The sequence below is a fragment of the Xyrauchen texanus genome, chromosome 8, assembly GCF_025860055.1.
Source record: "Xyrauchen texanus isolate HMW12.3.18 chromosome 8, RBS_HiC_50CHRs, whole genome shotgun sequence".
NCBI classification, from domain to species: Eukaryota; Metazoa; Chordata; class Actinopteri; order Cypriniformes; family Catostomidae; genus Xyrauchen; species Xyrauchen texanus.
Window position 1 is genome coordinate 46,400,304 of NC_068283.1, and position 21,266 is coordinate 46,421,569.

Consider the following 21,266-nt stretch of genomic DNA (forward strand, 5'->3'; position numbering starts at 1 on the left):
TATTCTATGAAACGGATACCTTTGTTGGTGTAATAGTGTGATTGTTTTTTTTTTACATTTATTTTGGTAAAGTAAAATGATAATGTTGGGATTTAACTAAGCCTTAAGAAAGCTATCAGGGCGACAGTTTCACAGTTTAATTTGACATGACAGCTTTGAGCTCAACATCATGAAACTACAAGGTACTTCTAAGATAGAGAATTACTGTAGCTGTTATGATTTCTATCAATATCCAGGGATTAACTTGGACTGTCCGGAATGGTGTTCGGGCACCTTCAAATTAAAAAATAAAATAAAGAAAAGTAAGAAAAAAAATCTGTTTGTTTACTAGCAGATATACAGTGAAATATTTTATAATTTAACAGAATTATTTAATTACAAATGAAATGATCTGCATGTCAATTTAAATAAAAGGTTGACAAATGTACATGTAACAAATAATTACAACAAATATTGATGTTGAGCCTTTTACTATATAATAGAATAATAGAATAATAGAATTTAATAGTCTTGCATATCTGGCCTAGGGCACCAGAATCACCACACAATTACAGGTTTCCCCCCACCTCCAAAATCCTCATATAACCCGTGCCAATGTCCACTTTTCAGTTATCGGATGTTGACTAGACAAATAAATAATAAAGTGACAAAAAAAAATTTAGATTTCAACAACAGAAAGTATTTTTATACACACATAAAGGACAAAAATGGCTCCCATTTTTGTAGAATAACCCAAATATGCTCGTCGTGATATACACCGATCAGCCACAACATTAAAACCACCTGGCTAATATCGTGCAGGTCCCCTCGTGCCACCAATACAGCACGACCTGCATCTCAGAATAACATTCTGATATTATATTCTTCTCAGCACAATTGTACACATTTACATTTACAGAAATACTCAAACCAGCCCATCTGGCAACAACAATCATCCATGTGATTATCTAATCAGCCAATCGTGTGGCAGCAGAGCAGTGCATAAAATCATGCAGATACGGGTCAGGAGCTTCAGGTAATGTTCACATCAACCATCAGAATGGGGAAAAATATGATCTCAGTGATATGGACAGTGGCATGATTGTTGGTTCTTATAGCAAAATCTGTATTTATTGAAAATGTATGAATATATTGACAGTTTTATATTGACAATATTAACATTGAACAATGAAAATGAAATAAACATAAGAAGAGTTTAGATTAAATATGTTTTATTTGATGAGAAGTCAGTATTTACAAGTCATGACAAATTAATTAAAATCCATAAAGTAATAATATATATATATATATTTCATAAACAGTGTTGGGTGTCATGTATTACAAAGGAATTCATTACTGTAATTAAATTACTTTTCATAAAAAGGGATTACTTTTAATTTTCAGTAATTTAATTAGTTACTTCTGATGTAATGGAGTTAAATACTGTATAGACTATAGAACAATTCTACATAAAACAATAGTGAATTTAAATTCGAAATTTAAAATCTAATGTTAAAATGTATGTCTGCTAATTCAACGCTGCCCCCTTAAATTCTTTGGTTAATTCATGAATAATTTATTAGATTTTATATGATTTAATTTAAATAATTAAAAGAACAGTTTCATGTCTATCTTTGTATTTGTCATCCGGTCGAGGTTGATCAGGGTTTGAGAACGTAATTAGTAATAAGTAATGATAGAGTAATTAGTAATCTAATTACACTGTAGAAGATGTAATTATTAGTTAGTAATTAATTACTTTTTTTAAGTATCCCAAAACTGTTCATAACAGTTATAAAACGTTTCAGGAGGTGTCCTGCAAACCCAGTTGAGGATCACAAGGAGATGTTTGCTAAACTCCATGTCTGTTTTTGGCTATGTGCACAAGTGAAAGTGTAAGAAAAACGGCGGGAACACGGCACATGGGGGGCACATGGGGGCGGAGGCGCAGTGCAATAGTAAAAAGGGATGGATGGCGCGCAAACAACAGGCAAAAGAAAGAATGCGGGGTGGTCTGTGCAATGACATCATCCCTCATTTGCATAAACCTCAGTCTGCTCGCTGATTGGCCACGGGCCTCAGAAACCAAGCCGCTCGCGCTATTCATCCCTTTCAATTTCACCCGCACGTCCCGGACCGTGGACCGTGTGCGCGTGCGTGCGGCGTTTCATTCTCTGCTGCGAGGAGACGCGCATCTCTTCTATCGCCGGTAGACCCTGAATCAGCCCCAAAGAGCTTCAGACTACTGGTTTTTATTTCACAAGTTGTCGGTTTTCATCGATTCACAGTGCCGACCACCGGCTGGCTGTGTTCCGTCAGGACGAATAGAATAAAAAGCAGAGGAGACGCCAGGACCGACAGGGCGTAGCTGGAGGAAAAGCGCTTTAGATTCGGTAAGATTCGCCGGGTGCCAATATTAGAAAGCCATTAGAGAGCCAGCGTTTCATTTGAAGCGTTTTTTTACCATGCAAAACTCTCAAAAAGATCTCAAGAAAAGGATGCATGTCAAGTCGAATAATGCATTATATGTACATTCCTGTTCTCGTTTGTCATTATAATAGCGGCGGAATAAATGAGATCATCACATGAGAATGCCGCTGAGCGATCAGGTTTCACACCGGTTTGATTTATAAGCTGAAATATATCACACATAGTCTGGTTATGGTTTACACGATCGGCTTAGATTGCCTTTCTTTTATTCCGTGTTGCCTTGATCATCCTTTCTTTCAGTTTCAATGGTGGAGTCTGGGCGGTGACGGGACACTCTCTCTTCTGTGGTCGAATTTAACCACGGACAGTTGTTCAGAAAACACATATTACACTGACAGATGAAGCAGAGGACATTATTATACGGGTTTTCTATGCGAAGTGGTTTTTATGGAGTAGTTTTATTTTACAGCAGTTTGTCTCTTTGGTCTGGTTCTTTTGTTCTGCGCCTCCTCTACCCGCCCGGTCCAATTATTCACCCTTTCGGTACCTCCAGTATTTACCCGTTCTTTCCATATGCGTGTGATATTTAAGACCCAGCCGCTTTATATGTGGCTATTATAGGCTATTTAAGAATTAATAATTATCCTAGTGAAAATGTGCCGTTAATATACCCGACAGCGCCAGACAAACACCAGAATGTCACATCAAAACCGAAATATCCAAACATAATATGTTAAAAATCAATTCACAGGTCCACATGTGCTTTACAACGCGTCACATTCATAGTAAACGCCAAGCGTTAGTGAACAAAGACGCGACGCCGGTATGTCGCATGCGGATTATATCCGATATATTTCAGAATTATCTGACAAAACATATGAAGGTATTAATATAATGTAATCAGAGCTTTAAAAATCAGCTTTTTACCTCATCTCAACCCTTGTGCGACCTTCGGGACATTTTTGTCTTTTTCATTTCCATTTTTTCGACCATTTTGATAATTTTGTGTTAATGACAACGGCATAAATTTAGTGAAAGGTGTGTATTTTTAGGTGATTTTTTTATATTTCAACCTCAGTTCCTGTAATACATCTATAACACACTGTGCACACAAAATCACACTCAGGACCTTCAGGACTAAAATGTCCCCATTGAAACTGCAATATGTGACCCCAGTGCCATTAAAGCATAAAATCATGAATTATATGATATTATACTTTCATTCCAGAGTCCTGGCTTCAAAATGTAATTTTTTTATATTTTCCACCAGATGGCGCCATTTTCCTCATGTTTAGCCTGTGGAGCAAATACAAGCTTTTCCCCTATTCTCTGTTTACTGTATTATAGAGCACTGCAGGACAACTGAATACATGATGCAGATAACATTGTGTGCGTGTGTTGGTATGGATCTATAGTGTGTTTTTTATGTGTGTATTGAGAAATTGTGTGTGTGTGTGTGTGTGTGTGTGTGTGTGTGTGTGTGTGTGTGTGTGTGTGTGTGTGTGTGTGTGTGTGTGTGTAAAAACAACAGTGGCATTATATAAACGAACTGGGATTTAAAGGGTTAAAATCCTGAAAATTAATGAATATTTGGTAGTTATGATCAGGACTGGAAAATGTAACATTCTTAGTAAAATATTAATATATAATATTATTATGGCAGTTTTTTGGCACAGGTAATTTTGTCCTCTTAGGACCTCTGAGTAACTTTTTTAAATTGACGCACAAGGGTTAAGTGTTTGAGTGAAGCTGATGTCAATATACCGGGACATTTATAGTAAGTAGTGTCAGACCGAATATCAATACAGTGAATATAGCGAACAAATGAAGCGACACAACCTGCCAAAATACACGCCTGTTGGGGCAGTTTATCAGTACACACCCTAAAATATACAATTACTAAGAGACACAGACCACATTTAACAACCAGCAACTCGATATCTTTCAATGCTCTGCTGTGAAGTATTGATGGTTTTTCCACATAAATAGTGACCTAGGGTGATTAGTCGTACTGGATTTTTAGAAATGTGCTTGTGAGTCTGGAGATGATTCAGCTTGAATTCTCCTCTCAGGGTCGGTGGGTGTTGTTTTCAGGAGCACTGTATAATTCTGAAACATTACTTGTAAAGGTCAAAGCGAACAAATAATTTCAGATTAATTTTTGTGCCTTCATTTTCATTGTCACGTTATGATTCTGATACAATGCCGTGACTGTCCAACATGGCAGAAGTGAGGCATTGCCAATTACAAATGTGTCATGGCATGATGGGTATAGTCGCTTTTTGAGGAATGGGGGTGGGACTCTATATTCTCGGCATTGCTCTGATCGGCTAAACTGGCTGTCCTCTATTTTCGCTGGAAATTATTGCAGCAAATGACATCAGAAATGTCACAACAACTTGTTTATGATTATCCGAACTGACATAAAAGACTGTGACTACATTGTTATCTGCCCACAAACACTTGTGAACACACATTATCCCAAGACGCAGCAAAGGAGAACTGCTGTGGTTTTCCTGTGTCATGTCGTTTTTTGATAATTCTGCGATATGTCCCGAAGAGCTCCTTCCTCTGGCAAAGATAGCACCCTTGGGGCCGAGCAGTTGTCATTGTGGGCAGTTGGCTCTATTTGGACAGGATATTGTGTTGCAGCTGTGGTCATTTCAAGGGTTCGTTGCATTTGGAAGTCTTTTTTGGGAGTGTTGGTGGTTACGGTTCAGCACTCTGTAAACACGTCTGCAGTGCAGTTGTAGCACTCTTGCTGTGTCAGAAGCAACATTATATGGGTTTGGGTTAGCCTCAGACAGACAGGCCTGACTTCTTGATCCATTTTGGTTTAATACCCTTTGTTGCAGTCAATCCTAGCAGATGTCCCTCAATGAATGGTGTCTTTGAGAGTTAAGATTGCATCGGATTCTGCTATTTGCTGATGGATGTATTGACCTGCAGTAGCGGTTTTAGTTCACATATTGCTTTAATTTCTAATGCACGATTGACCTGTACATTGTAGCCTCTACAATGAATATTGGAGTCCTGTTTGCCTATGCAAAACTTGCCACCAATATGCTATGGTCCTTTGGTTGCTTGCTAGATGGTTTATGACTGGACCACACCCCTAAGTCTCCATGATTTTAGTGTCTAGATATGGCTTGGGTCCCTCCTTCAATATAAGCCTAAGGCCTATTTTTTAGTCAGATCATTTACGTAATAGCACATGACCACTATAATTAATGTCTGAAGCACAAATGTTGCAGAAACAGTTACAGACTTACATTTTAATGTAGGGTTAGGGTATTTGTGCAAATCATTAACCTAAGCAATAGTAATTTTGGCGCTTGAAAGCACCACTCTTCAATATCTCAATTGTTTCTCCAGGGCAGCCATTAAATTAAATGGAGAGCAAATCAAGACTTGCTGAAATCTCCAGGTGTTTCTCCTCAGAAAAAAAGACCCCAGCAATCTCACATTTGTCTCCTCTAGGGTTTTTAGAAGAGATCCCAACAATGTCTTAAAATGTGCTCAGATTTGCCAAAATACTAATCTGCAATCAGAAGTCAGAAATCTCAATATGGACTCATTATATTCTCCCAAGAGCAAATGATCTGATCGATACTATCCATGTTCATTTTATAGCTCAATACTCTTACGTAAATGATTGATAAATGTTCTCCTGGGGAATTTGAGACAAATTCATTACTTAAAATAACCGAGATCTCATTTAAGCTATGAAAGAGCAACGTCTTGGTAATAAAAATTGCCCCTGGGTCATTATTTTGCAGATTTAATCCAAAACATCTTATAGTGTATGTAGCACAGGGATAGTCTAACTTGAACAACCAGGGGTCGAATGCTTTCGCTCAGGGCTACGACAGTGAAAGGGGAATCACTGCTATAGGAGTTTGAACCTACAACCTTTGGGTTACCAGACTAGATGGTATGTTATAAAGCAGGCATGTTATAAAGTTTTTTGTTGAATCAGAACAGAGTGGACCCACGAGGGATCAGAGTCCATCTGGAAGGTGCAGGTCAGCTGTGAGCAGAAGGATAATCCTCTTATAGGTACAGTCATTTCCTGTAGAGTGTGTGTGTTTGTGTGTCACTCCCCCTGCTAGCTGAAGGGCATGTTCATTGTCTGATGCAGATGTCATTTGTGGCCATGCTGTCACAAACACACACTATCAGATGTCATTGATCGAACTCCACCAGCTGCTTTTTTATCAGCTCTTATGTAATTTGCCTCATAGTAGATAACAGGAAGAGGCAGCTCCTCAAATTACAAATTAGTTAAAAGGTCCCTTTACCCCAAACGCTCCACCTTCAACTCAGTTTAGCTGCCCAGACGGTGTGACTGGTGCCCACATGCTCCTCTAATGCACTGCTCAACGTCCCCATCTGTGGAGTGACCTCTGCACTTTCTCTCTTTGATCAATATCCCTCTCCTCTGGTCTCCTCTCACACTTACTGCCAGGTGGCATGGCATGGTGGCTGGCACAGATCTCTGTCTGCATCCCAGTCTGTGGGTGTCCGTCGGAGGATCGCACAGGATTAGCATCATACTTTGTCCCAAGATAACAAGCTCTGTCATGTGTTAATCTTCTTGTCCCCAGGGGACCAAATCGTGTGCCGCTGGTTGCAATGTAAACTGAGTGGACAGTGGTGGTCCTACAGTTGGGCTTCTAGTCCAAGGCCTTCAATCCAGTGTACACCAGACATGACAGATTTTTCATTGTGTTGTTTGCAATGTCTTGAGGCTGTCTACATTGAAGGTGTAGAAGCGTGCCTTCTGAAAAGATGATGTAGAAAGATGACTTAGAAACAGAACAGGGTATCTGTAAATTAACAGTTGCTTCCAGGGTAGACATCATAATTGATTACCATGGGAGTGAGTTGTTTTTGACCCAATGGGTCATGCCTCTTGCAGCCAGTGTAGACAGGGTTTCCACTAAACAGCCCATTTAAAATATTTTGCCACATGCACTTTTTCAGCCATGTTTGTTCCAGAAAGATTTCTTCCCATTCATTTCTTCCATAGGGATTTCATAAAATACTTTATAAAGGAGTTATAAGCCATGAACCAAACAAACCAGCTCCAACAATAAATTATTTGGAAACACAGAAAGGCAAAGGTACAAGACTGTGTACTTAATGAGGGAATGATCTACAATCTCATGAAGCATTGCAAATGACGTAATAAAATCAAAATCAATAGAAAAATTTTAAACTATTGATTTATAGATAAATATAGAATAAATACATTCTCAAAATCTTTTAAAAATACCTTTAAATGACATTCATTGAATTAAAGGTGGAACAACTTTCAAATTTCACTGCAAAAAATCCTATTGTTATAAGTGTTTTGTCTTGTTTTCCATTTGTGTTTGCAGTTTCAGAGTTTGTGCTTATTTATACAGCCCGCTTCCTTATTATTTGAACTTTAATAAAGGATGCATTAAATACAGTATATAACAGCGCAGTGTTTTATTTTTTAGATGCCCTGACAGGCAAATTTTGCTCAAGCGGAACACCAGGTATGGCTCCGCTTTATTTCACGACGACATTACTTCTGTATTTACTTATATCGCAATTTTTTATTGTAATTCTCTGCGATCTACATCACCTTAATCTGTTTGGAAAGTTTGGAGTGCGTCTGGACTGTGAGCTGTTCTTTCTTCAACCGCTTACCCGAAGTCGGGTCGCGGGGGCAGCAGCTCCAGCAGGAGGCCTCAAACTTCCCTATCCCGAGCCACATTAACCAGCTCTGACTGGGGGACCCCGAGGTGTTCCCAGACCAGTGTGGAGATGTAATCTCTCCACCTAATCCTGGGTCTTCCCCGAGGCCTCCTCCAAGCTGGATGTGCCTGAAACACCTGCCTAGGGAGGCACCCAGGGGGCATCCTTACCAGATGCCCAAACCACCTCAACTGGCTCCTTTCGATCTCATGTTGTGTTAAATGAAATAAGACGACTATTTGACAACTAAACATTTTTGACGATATTTTTTTATTGTCGGCGTGGATAATGTTGACCATTAGTTTAAGTCCTAATGGGTAGTGTAGTTCTTCAGAAATGTGTCTATTAATCAAGATTTTTTTTAAATGAAGTTAAAAAATGCAGACCGAGAAGCATATACCATTGATTAACAGTCTCTGAGCTCATGGTAGGTCTGTCTTTAAAGGTTTATAAGTTATCGCTAAAAATCAATTTGCTTCCAGAACCAGACTGTTGCTCTCTATTGAGCCGAGAGGTCAGTGTGTGACGTTTCGATCTTCAATTGGTCACACATGTTCTTGACATGGGTATTCACAGGTCATTCGCTGGTTGAATATGAAATTTCTTTACATGAGCTTACACTTCTGGTCTTTTACATTTGGATGTGTTTAAATGGATCTGAATAGCACGCAAAGTGTAATGTGACCGCGGCTTTTAACACAATCAAATTCATGGTACTAATGCTAAAAAAGAAGAAAGTAGTGGCAGAGATAAGCATACATCTTTTAAATCCAGAGGTGCAGGTCATGCCACATTCTGTATATAATGAACAGAAAATAACCATAAAAATCATCTTCGAATGCAAATCATTTGCCAAAATTTTGGTAAAGGTATCTTTTACAAAATGTTAAAAAACAATGAGAGCAATGCAACGGCCAAAGATGTCCATCTTATGCATGTGTATAAAGACCAACTATTAAATAGTGCAAGAACGAATCCTTGAATGCCTTGCTGTTACTGTGTAACCCACTTAAACAGTAACTCAACATTTGTTGAGTTACTCCCTGCGTTGATTAGCGTATGTTCCAGAAAACTCAATGTAAATCTCCCTGACAGTACAGGGATTACCCCTTCATCACCTGGATGCTGTCCACAAGCTATTGGCACCTCAGACACGAACAATCTTCTCTCCACTTTTCACTCGCAGAACTGGTAATAGCTGCGTCCAAAACCTGAAAAGTCTGCCTTTGCAGGCAGTATACAGAGGTATGAATGTATCAAGGCCTCCATGACACCATCTAATCAGGTTTTGAATGTATTTTAAGCTTGTTTTAACTCATATCTATCCATTTATGGATATATTTGGACTCTGGACCATACTCATGTCTGAGTCTGGACTCAAGTACCTCAAGTCTAGATGCAAGAACACAGCCAATGTTTTCTTCTTACAGGTTAATGGTCTTAGTGTTTGTTTTTATTAGCCTGATGTCAAGTGATGGTGGTGGCTTGGGCTAAAGCACAGAACTGGTAAGCAGAAGGTTGCTGGTTTGATCCCCACAGCCACCACCACTGTGCCCTTGAGCAAGGCACTTAAATCCAGGTTGCTCCGGGAGGAATGTCCATGTAATAAGTGTACTGTACTCTAAGTCGCTTTGTATAAAAGTGTCTGCCAAATCTGTAAATGTAAATATAAATGTTGCTACCTGACAAAGTACCCCACATCCCCTTCCTCTCCTCGCCCTGCTTGCGTCCTCCAGTAATTGTTCAGTAGAACGGGCTGAGCTTTGTTCAACACTGTTTGTTTTCATTTTGTTGGGCAGAGCGGCTTTCCGACCTTTGGCCAAGGGTGTTTTGGGAATGCGCTGGCCATGATGCAATCTCGACAGCGGGGGAAGTCAAACTGCTTTTGTCTGCTCGGACAGCAGCGGTCCTGTCATGTGCCTCCATATGCAGTCGTCATCTTTTCACTCCTCTGCAAGGGACGCTACCCTAACAATCCCTCCATTGGTGACTTGTTTCTTTGCAATTTTCCTTGGGCTGACCGACTTCATCTCAGTGCGTGTGCTGTATAATGGCATTTAGAAATTATGTGACCAGGGAATAGAGAGAGGACCAGTCACTCTACACAGATGCGTCTAAGATGCTGTATGCTCTTGATGCGATTATGTAATTTTGTTTGTTATAGACATCCAAAGAGGCATCCATGAACTCATGAAAAGCAGTTTTGTGTCACACCTTCAGCCAGTGTTTTGCATTGTCTGGTGTGGAGAAGGCTAGAAGTATCTCCGAAGGAGTTAAGAATGTACATCCATTTCTCTTATTCATTTTAGTATAATGACTATGCTGTAAAAAGCTCTGACAGACAGAGTATTGTTAATGATTTCTCTACATTTTTGTCATCTTGTAAAAAGTAATTAATCACAGACAGAACTGAGACATTTACAGATTTAACAGCTGTATAAACATTTAATTAGGGGTGCTTGTTAAGACAAGCATCTATATTACTATTGCTCATACTTCGGTTTAAGTATTAAACTCAACATTTGCCGCTTTTCCCACACTGTTTGCGCTACAGACATGAATGATACCTCAAATCATGTGGCTAGTTTAAGGAGAGGTGTGCTATAACTTTTCTTAGTGATCATCAGACTAACGATTTTTCTTTGCCAGAACAAGGCCCAGAAAGCAACCACCCAGAACACCTTCGCAATGTGCTAAAAACACTAATTTTCACACATTTTAAATGCCTAGATTTGCCCTGGTGACCACCTACATAGGAGGCAAGTTCTGCAATGCTGACATTTACAGTGGCTTTAACTTCCATTTTAATGTATATTTTGTGACAATTTCCACAAAGGTGGAATAGAAACACATGGGATGGAAAGGATCCTTTATTCACAAATAGTTTTTGCGATATTCCGATGTTGCACATATATTAAATTTGGAACTTGGTTGAAAACATAGCTAATGCGATGAAAAAGCTTTGATTAGTAAACGGGCTTGATCCCATCTCTTAAATAACTCTCAGAGAGCATAGCTATCAATTTAAATAGTTACTACCATCCAAATAAGTTTTATATTCGATACTAATGTACCCTGTAAATCACTTTTATATTAGTGTTCGTTTGCTTACTGCTGTGGTTTGTAATGGATTTTATAAGCATGTGGGATCTGGGGTTACTCTTCCCTACCGGCGAGCTCTACAGCTCTTTAATCCAAGAGTTCAGAGGGTGCCTGGAGAAATTGATTGCTGTTTTGTACTCAAACTCCTTGACCTTTTACCCTACAGAGCAGCACAGCAGCGTGTTTCTCACTCTGCCAGCAAACCAAAAGGCCGCTTTCTCCCCCGCCCCGAAAAGGAGCCCCGGTGTCCCTGTTTGTGGTGGTTCTCTCTGAATAGATCCAGTGTTCCCTTGTTTTAGACTGAGCAACAGGGGTGAAGGGGGCCTTCTGCAACCTCCGGAGGGCACAAGCAAAAGGGGGGTGTATGGGGGGTTTATATGCATAAAGATGCTGTATTATCTCAGTCCAGCGGCCAGAGCTGACCGCCAGCACAGACACAATGGAGTATTGGCTGGACAGACTTGATATATGAAAGGCTAAACTGTGACAAATGACTGCTGATTAGTCTGTCCGAAGCTGTGAAACAGCCCTCTGACCGAACGCCAAATCAGAGGCCCCAACGCAAACAACATAGTCTCCAGTGCATGCAAACGGGCTCGTGCAATATCTGCAGCATGCAAATCATTGCTTCCTCTTCTCAGCACAATCCATCTATTGATGGAAATTTAAGGGGAAAAACGAATTGGCCCTGTTGCCTATAGTGAGCTGTTTAAACGGGCTGTTAGTGCTAACTTATTTTGCTGTGTGCTTCTTGTTTTTCAGTTATTAGACATGTTGATTTTGCCCCAAGTGGCTGATGCTATGATTGTTTTAGCCTGATAGCGCCCTCTGTGCTGTAGTGGTTTGGCAATTGTGAGAAGCAAGCTTTGCACACAGGGGACATTTTAAGACACAATGCAGCACTTATAAATGCTTTTATGCATGCATGCACAGGACTGTTGCGCTTGCCCTCAGATAAAGAGGGCAAATTGCATTTTGCCGCAACAACGAGCTTATGCCCTGATTAGCATGGGGACGATCCGCAGTTTTGAGGCTGGACAAAACAAGACTCTGATGCGCCATCGCTGGAGTCCTGCCCAATAATGCTTCTAGTATGGTGTGTCTGCATATGCCGTGTTTGTTTACATCATATCTGGGTCTTCGGGGGATGAGCGCTTCTCGCAGGGCTGCTGTTAAGAGCAGAGTCATCCCTTCAGGAGCATTAGGCTTCTGCACCAGGATTGGTTACAATAATTGGATGAGGTTTTAAGCGTGCAGGTGTGCAGGCTCGTCCCTGAGAGTGACGGAGTGATGGTAAGAGGGTTTGTAGGTGGATCTTATATTTGTAAGGTCACAATGCCTCCACACCTCTTCTCAGCTTTCCCTTGTTTCTCTTGTTGCACTTGCTTATTAATGTTTTATATTTTAATTAAATAAAATATATGTAGGTAAATATTGCTGTGTATTATCACCATGTATTGTCATATTGGTGCATATAAATGAAAATGCTTAAATATCATTCTTGTTCATTTAATGAAAAAGGTCTGGAAAACATGCCTTGATTATTTGTAATTAGATGTTTTTTTTTTATGTATTTTATTTGCATGAAACATTTTGAATATACTTGGAAATGCTGGTTGAAAAAACAAAAAACAAACACATTAAGCCATTTCAGAGCAATGCTATATCACCCAGCCACACTATGGGTGTCACTGTCTTGTGTAGTCACCTCAAACTTTTATAATTTCATTTTCAAATAGTTTTTTATGAACAAGCTTGCCGACATCAGCCGTAAAAGTCAGCAGAGGTCAAAGAGATTCTCCCCAGCCCAGCATTCGATGGATACCACACCTTCTGACCCCAGGGGTCACTGTTGTTTACGTGAAGAGGATGCAGTCGAGATCAATCAGAAGGATCATTAAGGTTGTAAGGTTATGTGACAGTGAGTGTTTTCCTCACGGAGAGAGGCTGTTTCACTCTCTAATCTCTTCAGCTTGGCACCACCTGACTTTCTCACGGGCTGATACTCATCTATCATCCTAAAAGGCATCAATAGCAAAAAATAAAAACAGGAGGAAGTCAACAGACACAACAAAACCTGTATTTATGAGCAATAATAAAATAGAGGGTGCTGATCAAGAGGATGTTTTTCATCAGAGAACAGCCCTAAAGGTCTAAAACCTGGAGGTGATGTAGCATGTGCTTCTTTTTGTCTATAGGACTAAAACCATTGAAAACATTGTCCAGCAAATAATTCATTATTTACGCTGCAGTTCTACACGATACATACTTCTATGGAGTCTAACATGGAGCAAAACATTTTGTGTTCCGTAAGAGTTCACTTTCCATGCAATATTATTGCGAGCTGCTTATACTCTTCCTCATCTTTGTCTAAAACCCCCAACAGAAAGAAATACCTTTGTTTATTTGCCATATAATCTGTTCTCACAAGTCAATGTGATCACTGAAGGCAGTGGACTGCATTATTTGCTCTTCAAAGTCAAGCGTCGTTATTACTATGGCCCATACGTCAAATTATGCGGCTTATTGAGAAAACCTGTGCAGTTACATTTCGAAATGATCATACTTACAATGTCCACCAGGCGGATGAAATGGCGGGGGAAAAAGTCCCATAGACTTATATCGATGGAGCCATATCCAGGGACCAGAATGTCATAGAGACTTGGAGGTGGAGGAGGTGCTAGTAAACAATCTCTTAGAACAACATAGCAACCACCAAGCAATGCCTTAACAACCAGAACACCCTAGCAACATACTGGCTAGTTTTGCAAGAGCAAGCACCACAAAAATCTAATTTAGCACTGGAACGGTGCGACAGACAGACAGACAGACAGACAGACAGACAGACAGACAGACAGATAGATAGATAGATAGATAGATAGATAGATAGATAGATAGATAGATAGATAGATACTTCTGGCTGGGTATATGGAATGTGTTCTTTCCCTCTGGCCTTCACTCTCTTTTCTTCACCCCCTCTGCTCCTCTTTCCAACTCTCTCTCTGTTTTTTTCCCCTCCCCCAGTTTCTCTTGTTGGGGATGCTCAGCTGCCTGGACCATCTGTGTTGAGGACTAACTGAGGAGATCTTGTAATGGGCAGAATGAGTGGGAAGGGGGTGGAGGGATGAATGTAGACCTCAGAAAGAAACAGGAGTCTCTTTAGCTCTGACGATAATGAGGAAGAGGTGTCCAGTGACACTGAGGTCCATTAGCATCTGACAATAGAGGGCTATGGGTGTGGGATGAAGAAGGAGCTGAGGGCGTCTGGTTTTATGAGTGAGCAATTTCAGTCTTTGTTGACTCACTTCGTTATTTTCCCATGGTCCCTTGAGCCAAGCCACTTCCTCCTCTTGGCTTCTCTTACAGGATGAACTCTGCAGTGGAGGCCTGGCTCTTAAATCATGAAAACATCTGCTTCAGCAAGGCATTGTGGGAAAAGTATATGGCATTGCTGTTTTGCCAGTACTTAGCAATTAGAAATTGCCCCAAATGATTTTAGAGCAAAACCCAGCATATTTTTTCATAATTGAAATAGCACCAAAATAATCTTATGACAGAAATCTTGCCCAGCATAAAACAGTATTTGAAATGACTGCTTGCATCCCTAGGCACATCACATACTGTTCTTTTATTCCTAATCTTTTTGTTTGTTATTTTTTTTACATTTTTTCATACTTTTTTGTAAGCAAACGTGATTCTTTATCAGAAGTACATACTTCTCTCTTGTTCAGACCTGTTTATTGTCTTAAGTCACATATCAGACTACATCTGTTTTGATGCTCTGTTTTCAGGTCAGTTGTAGTTGTCTGATAGCAGTAGACTCTGACTAGTGGACTGAATCCTGGGTTCCTGATTCCTCTTCTGCTGAGACAGACTACCAGGACTAGGATAAGATGAAACCTGATGGTGATGACACAGCAACAATGGAGCCAATGGAAGCATTAAATGCAGGTCCTGCGATTGAGGTGGCACCAGTGGGTGAAGCTCAAGACCAGGCTTTGCCCAGCATGCAAACAGAAGGTGAACCACAGACAACAGAGGCACTTTCTGCAACTAACAAGACTGGAAAAGACAAGCCTGCCAACTCGAAAGCAATGGCAAAGGCTCCTGTGAAAACAAAGGCACCCACCACTGGTACCAAGGTGTCCACAACAAGCTCCCGTCCCACCACTGGCCAAAGCCGGTTGACAAATGGGACGCAGAAGCCACAAACTAATGGCGTCACCAAAAAGACCACCACAGGAGGTCTGGAGAAGAAGAGCACCTCAACCACTGCTGCCTCTAAAAAAATTACTGTCACTGCACCCACCACTAAGGTGGCAGAAAAGAAGCCCATGGGGACGGCAAGACCTCCAAGTGCTTCAACTAATGGAGTTAAAACAACAGGGACAGCGCAACCAATCAAGAAAGCCCCTACTGCACCAGCTAATGGTCTGAAATCCAAGCCAAAAACTACAGGTCAGTCAAAAGAATTCTCTCAGCTTCTTGATTACAAAATCAATGTATGCTTTGACATTTTGAGTTCTCTGTATGTATAATTTGCCTTGTTGTTGTACCCTTTCAAACACTGATTTCCATCATCCCTCACTCTAGCTCCAGCTCCAAGACCAGCCTCGGCATCCACCACCAAGCCTAGCACCACTGATTCTCCCAAACCTGTCTCAAAGACAACCAGGTAGGCATCTCATTGGTCGAAATGTCTCTTGAGTGAGTTCCAAAGTGGGGGTTGTTAATTAGAATTACACAATGTGGGCCATTGCAGTAGATAATTATCTTTAGTTGTCCTTCAGGCTTTCCCTATATGGCTTCATGTTGCTGTCCATGACCAGCTCTCACTACTCCTTATTCACATTCATGGCTTAGCACTCAGCTTAATGCATCAGGCATCAATTCAAAAAAGAGTCCAAACAGGAATGAGTTTCATTTGCCGGGAAATAAATTGGCATAGTCCTCAAATTCTCAATTTCAAGGAATGAAAAGGAAAGGACATGATCCCCTAAAAGAACAAGTCTCCACACGCGCCATGTCCTGCAAAGGTTTAACGCAGTGAATTATTATGCTAAAATTATGCAGCTTTCCAGAGGACAAAGCACAGAGATGTTAGGGTGGCGTTTTTAGGAAATTATTTTGGGGTCATCTTGCAGAGATGTTCTTGAGTCAAACTAGGAATTATTTGCCTCTTATGGAGTACACCCCCCATATTCTGTTGATAAGACCAACAGATAATTCTGCCCCAACTCACACCATTGGTTAAGTCATTGTTGTTGTGTCGTGCTGGAGGGGTCGATCAAAACTGTATATTTTTATAGCACCACAGAGACTGTAATCCACAAATGGTTCACTTAATGTTGTCTGGGATTGGAGAAAGTATTTGAACTCTGAAAAAGAAACGTACTTCAGCTTTTCCTACTTTCTCGATCTCTCTTAAAATAAACATGCTGTGCTTTCTTTTGAGTGAAATAAGGACAAAAAGGAGGTCAGAGTGGGTCTGTTGTAGCTCTCTGTCACAGTACATTCAGGTTCTTGTCCCAAGCCACACAGTAATTCAGTGATGCTTTAAAGCTGAGCTGTTCTCTGTTACTGTAATTTAGATCTATATTAGAAGAGCCCAACAAGGCCTCTGCTATGACACATCCCCCTCCCCCACCTCCCCCATCATACAGCTGTACAGGAAGTTTATTTGACGATTAATTTTGTTTAGTGTGTGAACGCTGCTGTAACACAAACAGATGAAGTCACGCACTAAAAAAGGATTCTCAACAGAAACGGAGACACTCAACAGGCTCCAACACCAAACAGCAGCAACATGACTGCATGTCAGTGTGCTGATCAATTAGTGGAGGAGTTTGACTTTTCCTCATTTTGACCCTGTGGGCATTTTCAATCTGACAAATGTAATGCTTCCACAGGCCAAGGAAGACAGCTCTGGGGCTCGCTTTAGTACAGAGATAGGGTATGATCTAATATGATGTAGAGACCATTTAGCCTAGCGGCAGAGTCAAAAGTCGATACCACCAATGCAAGACGTACTATGCGAGTCTCTGCATTACAGTAGCGCAGACGTGCAGAGAATGCACACAGAGGTTATACATAAGCAATCAGCTCAAAATGGGAATTATTTTGATTAATGATGTCGTAATGCAGCCCTAATGGATGAGATCTTTCCCGGTGATGTCGTACTGATGTAGGGCTGCTCAGTAAATGGCCCGCCTAGAAGCCACAGCTGAACCGTCTGAGTAATTTCTCATAAATTAAAATGATTTCCTCAGGATTCTTAAGTGCTTGAAGTACTTGAATTTGGCTTTTGCAAATTTAATTCCTGGAAAACCCTTGAAAATATACATTTTTTACCAAGAGGTGTTTAAAAAGTTCTTGAATTATAGACAATTGTAAAATATGTTGCTTATATCATTTAATAAATGAAATGTATTTATTTATTTTTGGAAAAACACGACGACAGACCACTAGACCACTGCTGAGGCAGGCAACGCCTAGACGCCGCTGTCACGTGACACTTTTGGCAGCGCTGTTCAGAATGGGCCAATCACAGTCAAGCAAACAGCAATACTGCTGTGATGGATTTAACAAGTATACATCTTTGAAACTATCAGTTTTAATTACAAATTACTCTCCAGAGTGAAAAAAATATATGAGATGTAAAACATTGTGAGATTTGATTGCAGACAACATTTGGGTCCATATCAGGGCTTGAATGGTAATCTGGCATACCGGGCATTTTCCCGGCTGGCCGACACACCGTGGGGCCGATCAGAGGCGGACTGGCCATTGGGAGAACCGAACAGTTAAATTAACTGAATGAATAAATCATTTTTATTTAAAATGAACAAATAAATAATTCGTTTTAATGACATCTCGAGCATAGTCCTTGAAAACAAATATAAATATGCTTGAAAAGTCCTTAAATTTAACTTTAAAGCATTTGTACGAACCCTTTTTCCTACTCGCTCTCTCTCTCTCACTCTCTCACTCTCTCTCTCTCTCTCGCTCTCTCTCTCGCTCTCTCTCTCTCTCATTAACAAGGTTGAGGTAGGGCTTAGTCCACCAGATAGATGTTTTATTGCAGCCACTGCACCTAATCTCCAAATGGAGTGTGTGTGTGTGTGTGTGTGTGTGTGTGTGTGTGTGTGTGTGTGTGTGGTGTCTGAGTGCACAACAGTTAACTTGATGGATGTTTTAAAACACTTCAGTGACATCGAGTTTGCTGCAGTGCTCTGTGTGTTCCCCTTGTCAGATTTATGCATTTCTATAAGTTATGGGTGTTCGCTGGCATCCCACCCCTTTCTCTTGACACGACTACTCTCTGGACACGCACATTTGTCTTTTCTATTCATTCTGTGAAATACCGTGTGCCCAGAAAAGCCTCCATTTACTGCAGATTATTTTATAGAATAGTTTCTTTATTTGGCTTGAATACAGATGAGAGAAACTGCATGACCATCCCAAAGCAATGCGACCTGGAATCAGACCCGGACAGTATTTTTGGCAGTGTGGGACAAAGCATATCTGTATTCAAACAGATGTACACATTAAGATTTTTGACTCTTAATGATTCAAAAAATTTTGACAATTTTAGCTGTTGGGATCAAATGTTCAGATGAGCGATTATTGGCCTGCTTTTATGCTGGCACAGAACACTGACTCCCACTCATAACCTGCCCATACAGGTGAGTGCCAGCAGGTAGACACAAATGTAGCAAATGCTGTTGCTTCACCAATGTATTATGATTAATCCTAAAGGGACATGAACCCGTTATTGGGGTTAAAGCATCCCTCTAGCCCAGGGTGCCTCATTAAAATATCATCAGCCATAGTCTGGCAGTCGTTAGCTCAGGAGGAGGTCGTCTTCCTCATTGCTGCAGTGTCTTCAGGGAAGTTCTGCCACTATTAACATAACAGAAAATTAAATAGTGTTTATCAGCCAATCAGGCTGCGGGCCTCTCTGTCGCTTACTAAACATCAAAGTGTTCTCTAGAAAATGCTTGAATAGCGTGCCGTTAGCTTGGAGCAATTGGCTCGAGCTTTAAGTAAACGCGTGTGTGTCAGTGTGCTTGGATTGTTTTCAAGCTTCGGTGCATTACTGGGTTTTAATGTGCATTTCATTTCCCTCCCCCAACCCTGACACAGATCTGAGCATAAACTTCTACATTACACTCAAGTGAGCAGAAAAACAATGGCCTAGTTTGTGTTTTTCTGTGAAAAGTTGAGTTTACCCCAATATGAATTTACTAATTTTATTTGTTTACTCACTCTCATGTTGTCACAAATCCATATGACTTTCATTCTTCCATGGGATACAAAATAAAGATATTTGTAAGACTCTCTGAGTTCTTTTCAATACAGTGACCAGGGGCTGTCAAGAGATAGTCCCATAAAAGTAGTCTATATATAATATGTACGCTGTAACCCAATAACTTGGTGTGAGGAACAGCCGGAAATTAAAGCTATTATTTACTAAATTTCCCTTCAACTGTAGCAATTTCTTTAAAATGTATCTCCTTTTCTCCCAATTTGGAATGCCCAATTCCCACTATTTAGTAGGTCCTCATGGTGGCGTGGTTACCCACCTTCTGAGACCGTCAATCCACACATCTTATCACGTGACTCGATGTGGCATGACACCGCAGAGACTCATAGCATGTGGAGGCTCATGCTACTCTCCACGATCCACACACAACTCACCACACGCACCATTGAGAGCGAGAACCACTAATCATGACCACGAGGAGGTTACCCCATGTGACTCTACCCTCCCTAGCAACCGGGCCAATTTGGTTGCTTTGAGACCTGGCAGGAGTCACTCAGCACACACTGGATTCAAACTCGCGACTCCAGGTGTGATAGTCAGCATCAATACTCACTGAGATACCCAGGCCACCACTGAAGCACATTTTCAAAATGTATCCGGATCTCATGAAAATGACGTGTCCTAGGCAACATTTTTGTGTTTATGAAGTCATAATCAGCCATTGTACTCGTGAGTACAGTTGTTGTAGCACCTACAGTGTTAATTTCACCAGGAAACTGCAACGAAACGTAGAACATGGCACGTAAAACTTATATTAACATTCATTCTATGAGACTAGGCTGTCAAACTTAGTGCGTGAAAATATGTTGCATCAGGTTTGATGTCAGTTGTGCCAAACTGGAAAATAAAACAGCATACAAGTTTAGAATGACATATTGGACAGTAAATCAAGCCGGCATTTGCATTTTTTGATGAACAATTCCTTTAATTTGTTTAATGTGGCTGTGGCAGGGCGGAGGGCGGAGGGCGGAGGGTGGGGCCGGGTCGTGATCCTCTGCTGTCGACCTTTATCCCTCACGGAGGCATAATTAGCCTAATACGGGACCGGGTGTGTAGGATCACGACCCGGCCCCGTCCTCCGCCCTGCCACAGTGGCAAAGCATCTTTATTATCAACCCACATATGGCCCACACAAATGGAATCAGTGATTTTAGTGACTTGTCAACATAAGAACCACAAAATAGCTTGTAGTTGACTAACAAGAGCATTTAGTGTGTTTTGTACGAGAACAATCCTCTAGACTTTTTAGGAGCACTCAAAAATGACACTAATATGACATTAATGGTGTCGAATCAGATGAGTAGTTCTTTTGTCTCTCTCTCTCTCTACTTTATCAATTATCTCTTCCTTTCTCTGACTTTCTTATATCTCTCTTTTTTCCTACAGATGACATCTCTTTCACAGAACGCTGGCTTTCTTTCACTAATTTGGTGCAGTTTCAATCATGATCAGAGTCATTATGGGTAGACAACTGGGGGGTGGGGGTGTTCTGGAAGAGCGTTTTTGCCTTGTAGTAAGAATTACTCCAAGTCGTGTTGCTTAGCTACCTGGCCAGCCTCTGGCCCCTCTGCAGAGTGACTAATCAGAACCAAGTCTAATGAGTCACTACACTAGACAGGATTTATTAGCTGGCAAACTAATGACCCTTCACCAGCTGAAATTTCAGAAGAGAAGAGAGAATGTACTTTTGCTAATATGC

The 21,266-nt window shown here is 40.8% G+C and overlaps 1 protein-coding gene across 2 annotated transcripts in view; it reads left to right on the forward strand.

Moving 5' to 3' along the window:
* The window catches only part of LOC127648279 (fibrous sheath CABYR-binding protein-like), a 391,397-nt gene that overhangs the window by 364,012 nt on the left and 6,119 nt on the right, over positions 1-21,266 (forward strand). Inside the window, exons 1-3 of one of the 2 annotated variants that reach the window (XM_052132867.1) lie at positions 2,111-2,372; positions 15,033-15,699; positions 15,835-15,916. In XM_052132867.1, the coding sequence (XP_051988827.1) occupies positions 15,135-15,699; positions 15,835-15,916 (647 nt within the window). In that variant the 5' untranslated portion in view covers positions 2,111-2,372; positions 15,033-15,134. Of the gene's footprint in view, positions 1-2,110; positions 2,373-15,032; positions 15,700-15,834; positions 15,917-21,266 lie in introns of those variants that run through there. The other variant, XM_052132868.1, reaches the window with a different exon arrangement.